The 8,497-nt window shown below is 41.6% G+C and overlaps 1 protein-coding gene across 3 annotated transcripts; it reads right to left on the bottom strand.

Moving 5' to 3' along the window:
- Nucleotides 1-3,648: 3,648 nt before the first annotated feature.
- caap1 (caspase activity and apoptosis inhibitor 1) lies at nt 3,649-7,930 on the bottom strand. Of its 3 annotated transcripts, none has more exons than XM_028038651.1 (6): nt 7,885-7,930; nt 4,817-5,008; nt 4,663-4,747; nt 4,527-4,575; nt 4,363-4,430; nt 3,649-4,286 (listed from the first exon to the last, which is right to left on the bottom strand). In XM_028038651.1, exons 2-6 carry the CDS (start codon nt 4,883-4,885, stop codon nt 3,829-3,831), a joined length of 729 nt encoding a protein of 242 aa, XP_027894452.1. In that variant the 5' UTR covers nt 4,886-5,008; nt 7,885-7,930; the 3' UTR covers nt 3,649-3,828. The 3 variants fall into 3 exon arrangements, with proteins under 3 accessions (XP_027894452.1, XP_027894451.1, XP_027894450.1); XM_028038650.1 differs by lacking the exon at nt 7,885-7,930 and adding an exon at nt 7,708-7,878 and having other exon boundaries at nt 3,649-4,283; XM_028038649.1 differs by lacking the exon at nt 7,885-7,930 and adding an exon at nt 7,708-7,878.
- Nucleotides 7,931-8,497: the final 567 nt, after the last annotated feature.

Genomic DNA, 8,497 nt, shown 5'->3' on the forward strand with positions numbered 1-8,497 from the left:
ATTGGCTCACTGCTCCAACTAGCAGAAATTCAGAGGTATTTATGCACCATTTGAATGCACTCCGAAATTGTGAGGGACCGTTTTGGTGGTGGAGCTGTGACCCATGTGGAGAGAGCATGCCTGAAATATGAAAGTCAGATGCGAGGAGAGCCACTGAAGAGGAGGAATTTGCTCCAAATGCTGATGCTACACTGGAGTGGAATATCAAATGCTCAAATCTCTTTCAGGGGAAATTTAGAGCGTGACGAAAAGAAAGGAACGGTTCTCGGCCAAATTGTAACAAACTTACAATCCACTTGATATTTTTTCAAGGAGAGTTCTGCCAGGCTCTTTCCTCTACAATTGACATAATGTTAGGAATGACGAAGAGATGAGCAGCACGCATGGGATCAAGCATGTGAGAACTGCAAATGGGAAGATCGGGATTCTGACGTCTCTTGCAACACACCTACATCTATCTATTCATGAAATTCAGGAACGAGGCCTAAAAAGAATGAAAACCGCCAAAAGGAATTGTCACTGAATGAAACATTTAATCAAAACAAAGTAAATTCAACATAAAACACGACTTCCAACTTGGCAAGAAATCTGTTTTGTTGGCAGCTTGAGGAAAATGAAATGTGTCCGATGAGTCATCACTTGTGGAAATCAATTCATTTAGTCATACAGAGGTGCTAAGTTATTTATTGCCTGTCAGACTCTGCTTTTAGTTCAATTTAATTTCCCACTGCAGAAGAAAACAGTGAATACGCAGGAAGAAAAGTTAAGTCACTTGCTGATGTTTTTTTTTTCTTCCACAAGAGCACAACACAAACATTTATCCTGGTTTATGTGGAAACAGTAGAGGCATTAAAATTAATATATTTTCTGCTTCGCAAACACTACAAGTGGTTTTCAGACAGATGTATTATTGTATTGCTCACTGCATGGACCCAACTGTTTCAGCTGGCTGTAATGTAAGACGAAGTTAAAAATATGTGATATAAGCATCTGTGCCGAAGCTCTAACATTACCCAGCCTTTAAGATGCAGCAAACATTGAGATCATAAGATAGCAGCATTTCTGGTTCAGTTTGTTCTACTCGAAAGATTTTAATTATGTCAAACTTTTGTATATAATCTGATAGGTATTTTCCTTTCGAACCTAAATAAAAGAAAGAACCACAGACAACGTATATGAATTTTATGTAGAGCTTTTGCAAAAGGAGAAGGCTCAGAGAACTCTTGGGAGAAGGCTCTGAGAACTCTTCCTCCGAAGAATCCACAGAGCATTCTGGGCTCCCTTACAAAGGCTCCTGTTTTTATTGTCTAAGAAGGACAGGCAAGGGGGCAGTAAGGAAAAACAACAGAGGTCATAAAGCTTCTAACCCAAACATCTAACAACCCAGGTCCAGATGTGATATCTGATCAAAGGTCTGAGCCCGGTTCAAATCTCGGTCAATACTGTCAAGAAAACAAAATACGACTGCTCACAGGTGGTTACTAAATTAGGAGGTGTTCTTGCAAAAGGGTTTAAAGTCTGAGAAACTTAGTGTTATCTATTTCTCGTAAAGTTGAACAGACAGTAGTGACCTCCAGGTCATTTAAAGAAGAGAACACTTTAAACAGAAAATCACAAAGATCTATAGACTTAATGTGAACTAGAGTAAGAAAATAAAATGATAATATCAAAAAATCTCTAACATAATCACTAAAAAGAAGTACATGATCTCTGAATTTTCCTGTTACGTGTCGAGACAGCAGATACTGCTGACTGTGACTTCTGAACATTGCTTTTCAAAACCCGTCAGATTGCATAAACTGAAAAACATTCAACAGGAACAATGTATCTTATGCATTAACTCAATCTTTCTTTCACTTAATGAAGACACCTATGCCAATTCTGTTGATTATCTCAAATAGACATTAGCTAAACAAACCTAGCAGAGACTTGAGTTTCATATTTCAGATTTGTGATATTAAACATTTTAATACGTGGAGAATAAAGCATCTGTAAAATACTGACCTTAACAACGACAGGGTAATTGAAAAAATCCTCACTGTCAGAGGACCTTGGTCCGAATGCCAATTTGAATAAAAGGTGTCGTCAAAACAGATGAACTGTTCTCGTTCTTTAAGTATGAGCTTCTTTTCACTTTGAAAATGCTGGGGCTCAATATTTTAACATGGATCATAGGGTTCGTCTGAATTCAGAAAGTATCAACTATTTTTCAGCCTATAAGCATGTTCTGGGGTGATGTTTTATTCATACCAACCGGATCGTAATTGGCCTTCTAATGGTGGTATAAGGACACCAGACGCAGAGGTAACAAGCATCTCCACGTCTTTACCAAAGTAGACTTTTTTTTTCTATCCTTGGGGAACACTAAGACACCTTTGGATAAATACACAGAAAATGACACATTTAACCCTCCCACCCTCACCTCTACCATGAAATAAACCTTTTAAATGCAAATAGCTTGAAGAGGCAACTGGGTTCTTACTGCACATTTCATTGAGTGCTGCAGGGGCGGCGGCAGGGTGCAGGGATATTTCACTCTGAAAGTGTAGTCTCATACAAACACTGAACGATTGATATTCAGACAAAGCAACTCTTTCTCAAACTGACAGAAAACCTTTTGAATGAAAGGATGGCGTGAATTCAAACAACTTTAGAAATCAGAATTAGACTTAAAGAGGCAGTGTTTGTAATATACTCTGTGGTTTTAGTGAAGACTTTGACCTGGGTCTAAATACTCCAACAGACTACTCCAAATAGCTGCTCCCAGTAATGTTCCGTTCTAATGCTGGCTAAATGGGAGCTGCAGTATCACTGTAACATGAGGCACTAAAATCTGTACAGTGGCTGTCCTCTGCACAGATTACTGCAGTCAAGCGTCCCTGCACTGTTCGGGGACAGAGTGCCACTGCCATCTAGTGACCATAAAGGGAAATGACCACTTATCTTCTTTAAAACCAACACTTTTCCTGGCTGAAATTTGTCAAATTCTAATTTTTACACTTCTTTTCAAGTATAAATAAAAAAGTTCACTATGAATTGACAAAGGAAGGAAGAAAAACAAGGCAGAAAAAGGAAAGAAATAAAGAAAGAAGAAAATAAGACACAATGATGTATGAGGAAAGGAAAGAATGGAAAAAAGGAAGAACAGAGAGAAAGGCGTTAAGGATTAATGGAAGAAGTCAAGTCTGCTTTCTTTGTTTTTCGAGTAGGGAACAAGAAAGTAAGGCAGCGAGGAAGAAAGGCAAAAACGAAGAAAATGATACGTGAAAGTAGGAATGCATGAAAGAAAAAAGGGAGCAAACAAGGATGGAAAAAATAAAAGAAAGGAAGGTCTTGGAAGTAGCAAGATATATGGAAGAAAAGAAAATAAACAGGGTTGATGGCAGAGAAGAAGGAAGGAAAAATAAAGAAAGGCAGACATGAAAAGACTCAAAAGGAAAGAAGAAATGGGGGTAATGAGAGAAAAAGGAAAACAAAAGTAGAAGGAAATAGAGGTGAAAAGAAAGAAGGAACGAATAGAGAAAATTACTAAAGAATGGCATGGAGAAACAAAATCTGCAAGCAGTATTTTTCCATGCTCCATTTTCTTTTTCCATAGAAATCCAGACTCAGAAAACCTGCGAATGAATTTCAGACTTTTCCAAGCCGCACAGGAACTCTGACCCCATAGCGCATTTTATAACTATTACATGCAAAACAACAACAATATTTTAATGATGGAGACATTCCGTACTGTCTTAAAATAACTCACATCATATGACTTCATTTCAAGTCAAATGTGGAAAGTTCTACATAGAAAGAATTAAATACAACTTTCAGCAAAACAGGCTAAATGTCGTTTGTCATACAACGTTTTTTCTTGTCTCCAGCTTTCATCAGAGCCTTGATGGCCCTCGCCCTCATCTCCAGCTCCAGCAGCTCCAGCTGTTGGATCGACGGTGAACAAACTGAAGCTCCGCCTTGAGCAACTACTTCGACGCCCGCAGGCTGCAACGTCCCGCTGCTCGCTTCCACTGCTTCCTCTTTAGTCGATGTTGAAGAGAGGGCTAAGATTTCGCTGACGCTTTTGTCTATGTCACTCTGAATGTCCTTCTTAGTCTCTGGAGCTGCCGGCTTGGGGTTTACGGAGGCCCGGTCAGATCGCTCACCGCCGCCGTTGTCCGGTTTTGTGACCACCTCGTCGGCTTTGACAGCCTGCTCCTCCTTCGGCCCCTCGATGTCGCTGTCGTAAGCGTCTGCGTTTATGCTCAGGACGTCACTCTCCTCGCCAGAGCCACCTCCCTCTGCTCAAAGGAATTTTTAATTACAGTTTTTAGAATTGAATATTTGAGGGCGATTTCTCTGGCGATTTAAAATAATTACCTTGTTTTACGTCATCGGTTTTAGCGCTTTCTTTCAAGCAGGAAGTGGAGTCAACATTGTTATCCTGTCTGGAAAAAAAAACAAACAGGATAGATATATAAGTAACTTGTAAAAAGTACTTTTATTTTGAAATTTTGATCTACATCAAATAAATGATTGCTCACTGGTTCTGCAAAGTCCCTCCATCACTGTTTCCGGCTGCTATCTCTTCTCCTGGAGGAACGCTACAGATTTGTTTTCCATCACAAAGCAAAGTGAATTTTTTTTACCAATATTTATCAAACTGGCTTTAAATCTTACCTGCTAAAATTTGAGTGAGATTTTTCTCTGAGATTGGTTCCAGCTGCTCCCAACAGAGAGTTTTGATCTCTTCTAAACTGCAGTCCTGTTGAAAATGAAAGTGTTTGAATACATGATTCCGAGTTTTAAGAATTTTCCATACACAAAAAGCTACCTTGAGCTCATCGGGGAGCATCTTCCGGACCTTCTTCTCCCCCAACACATGGAAGCACTGCTGCAGCATCTCCTGCTTGTTGCTGATGTAAGCTTTGATTGGCTGGAAGGGCACGCTGAGGTCGAGACCGCCTTCCTCAATGTCGCTGCCGACCCGGTCCAGCTCGGGGTCGGCGAGCTCATCTTTGGAGTCCTGCAACAAGGAGAAGGCAACCCTATAGCCAAACAGCTTTTTCCAAAGGAACTGGATTCAAGGCTCCTACATCCATCCATCCATCTTCTTCCGCTTATCCGAGGTCGGGTCGCAGGGGTAGCAGCTTCAGAAGGGAGGCCCAGACTTCCCTCTCCCCAGCCACTTCTTCTAGCTCCTCCGGGGGAATCCCGAGGCGTTCCCAGGCCAGCCGAGAGACATAGTCCCTCCAGATACTGGGTCTTCCCCGGGGCCTCCTCCCGGTGGGACGTGCCCGGAACACCTCACCAGGGAGGCGTCCAGGAGGCATCCTGACCAGATGCCCAAGCCACCTCAACTGGCTCCTCTCGATGTGAAGGAGCAGCGGCTCTACTCTGAGTCCCTCCCGGATGACTGAGCTTCTCACCCTATCTCTAAGGGAGAGCCCAGCCACCCTATGGAGAAAACCCATTTCGGCCGCTTGTATCCGCGATCTCGTTCTTTCGGTCATGACCCAAAGCTCATGACCATAGATGAGGGTGGGAACATAGATCGACCGGTAAATCGAGAGCTTCGCTCTTTGGCTCAGCTCTCTCTTCACCACGACGGACCGGTACAGCGCCCGCTTGACAGCAGACGCTGCGCCAATCCGCCTGTCGATCTCCCGCTCCCTTCTTCCCCCATTCGTGAACAAGATCCCAAGATACTTAAACTCCTCCACTTGGGGCAGGACACCCCCCCGACCCGGAGAAGGCACTCTACCCTTTTCCGGCTCAAGACCATGGCCTCGGATTTGGAGGCACTGATCCCCATCCCGGCCGCTTCACACTCGGCTGCGAACTGATCCAGCGAGAGCTGCAGATCACGATCTGATGAAGCCAAAAGGACCACATCGTCTGCGAAAAGCAGAGATGAGATCCTAAGGCCACCAAATCGGATCCCCTCAACACCTTGGCTGCGCCTAGAAATTCTGTCCATGAAAGTGATGAACAGAATCGGTGACAAAGGGCAGCCCTGGCGGAGTCCAACTCTCACTCTCTCCGGGAGTATGGGGTACCGGGCCCTTTGATACGGGCTGTCAGGTCCCTGTATGACCGGTGTCAGAGTCTGGTCCGCATTGCCGGCAGTAAGTCGGGCTCGTTTCCGGTGAGAGTTGGCTCCTACATATTTTTTCAAGATAATTTTAAATGATTCTGTTATAATTTTAATATGCAACCTGTGAATAACAGATGGAGAGTAGCTTCAGGAAATACTAGTTGAAATCAAATAAAAGAAAAGTGAACACATGATGTTTCTGGACTGAAGCAACTAACAATCATGGCAGCCATACGTTTTGATTTTACCAAACCACTAGGCCACTGGGTGGCTGAAATAAAGAAATAAAGCAGCATTCTTTACAGAAAGCTTGTAATAGAGAGCTGACAGAGGAAGAAAGGACAGTGAACGTGTGAGGGCAGCGAGGAGCCGAAGGATTCACAGGATGAAGGAGGAAGTGTGAGGACGCTGTGATCGCGTAAACACCGGTAAGCCACATGCTTGCAAACACACAAAATGAGGAACAAAAAAGAGCATACGCTACTATTTGACCCTTAATAGCTTATAAACATGTGTAAATAAAAATTTATAAACAGCAATAGCAAAAGATACAGTTGAAACCAGAAGCTTGCAAACGGCGAATAAAAATGCACTTTTCAAACTCGGTACAGTAGATCAAACCACTCTTATTTTAGGTCAGTTACAATTACCTAAATGCTAATTACCTAAATTATTTGCTAAATAAGTCAAGAAATTAGAGATGGTGAACATACTCAAAATGCTAATATTATTATTAGTATTATTATTTATCACAATAAGTTCTGGGACAATTTATCGCCCAGCAAAATTTATTGGGACCCGACTTCATGGAGTGGCAAGAAGAAGTCCTGTTTAAAGTTTGCCACAGCAAACATGTGAAAGAAGGTGCTCTGGTCAGATGAGATATAATTATAACTTTCACAAGCAAAAGCTTGGCAGAAAACCAATTCTGCGAAACAGCTGAAAAACAACATTCCCATATTAAAGTATGGAGATGGCAGCTTCATGGGATGACAATGCTTTTATTCAGAATGGAGAGGGAAGATGGTCAGAGTTTACTGGAAGGTGGAGGATGCTAAATGTGCATCAATCCTGGAAGAAAGCTGCATTTACAGGCTACAAAAGATTGGGGTGAAGATTCACCATCCAGCAAGGAAAACATCATTTAACATACACCCAGAGTTACAAAGGAATTGTATTTAGATATAAGCATTATCATGTGTTAGAATGGCCCAGTCAAAGTCCAGAAATAAGTTGAGAATGTGTGGCAAGAAAAGAAAAAATATCTTCAGAGACGCTCAGCATTCAATCAAATTGAACTTATTTTCTTTGTTATTGCAAAAAGTAGTGGACCAAAATGTCATTTTCTAGATTTTTTCGCAAGACAGTACACGGAGATGGAAAACTGTTACACATTTAAGTAAACTTCAGTGAAAAAAGGATTCACTCCTGACGTGGAGAAAATCGTCTCTACAAATAGAGAAGAGGTCTACTCCATCCCTTATGCGCAGCGAAATTAGCATAATTCTTTCCATATCATCCGGTCTCAGGTACGATCTGGTAAAGTAACTGTAAGTCATTCATTGACGCGCTGGAAGACTGCAGCTTGGACTGAGCACCAGTTAAAGGAGCTAACCTGAATATTTTACCTCTAATTGTGACTCTGAGCTGCGGCGTTTGTTGCTGTTCTGTCGCTCTTCGGAGTGCGAGTGTTTCCTTTTCTTTTCCGAACCACTTGGTTTCTTTTTCAGCATATTTAAAGCAAACAAACAAACCAGATACCGTAACAGAAAGCCCACGAGCTATGTTGTTTATGAATAACTCACGTCACAGAAGTGGAGTCTTCTTCTTCCTGGTAGTGAGAATCGTGGCTCTCTACTGCCACCCTCTGGCGAGGATAATTAATGAGTATACAAAAAGACAAGTTGAAAACAGAGGTGTTTAAAACTAGTTTTATTTACTCGAGTAAAATAACAACAACAAAATACACGTCCCCACACACACATATATGTATATACTACTACTAGTGTCTTCACACTACTTCACACATATACTGTATATAGTGTGTTTTCACACTATATACAGTAGGCTACAGACCAAAGGTTTGGACACACCTTTTAATACAATGAGTTTCTTTTATTTTCATGACTATTGACATTGTAGATTCACACTGAAGGCATCAAAACTATGAATAACACATGTGGAAATATGCACTAAACAAAAAAGTGTAAAACAACAGAAAATACCCCTTATATTCTAGTTTCTTCAACGTAGAAACCTTTTGCTGTGATCACTGCTTTGCACACACTCTGCATTTTCTTGATGAGCTTCAAGAGGTAGTCACCTGAAATAGTTTTCACTTCATAGGTGTGCCCTGTCAGGTTAATAAGTGGGATTTCTTGCCTTATAAATAGTCATGAAAATAAAGAGAATCCATTG

This window comes from Xiphophorus couchianus, chromosome 14 (genome assembly GCF_001444195.1).
Source record: "Xiphophorus couchianus chromosome 14, X_couchianus-1.0, whole genome shotgun sequence".
Classification (NCBI taxonomy): Eukaryota; Metazoa; Chordata; class Actinopteri; order Cyprinodontiformes; family Poeciliidae; genus Xiphophorus; species Xiphophorus couchianus.

Excerpts from the sequence above, each read along its gene's own strand:
- caap1 (XM_028038649.1), bottom strand. The coding sequence starts at position 7,812 with ATGCTGAAAAAGAAACCAAGTGGTTCGGAAAAGAAAAGGAAACACTCG. Across the intron at positions 5,009-7,707 it reads GCTCAGAGTCACAATTAGAG|GACTCCAAAGATGAGCTCGC; the intron begins GTAAAATATTCA and ends TCCTTGTTGCAG. Across the intron at positions 4,287-4,362 it reads AACCGATGACGTAAAACAAG|CAGAGGGAGGTGGCTCTGGC; the intron begins GTAATTATTTTA and ends AATTCCTTTGAG.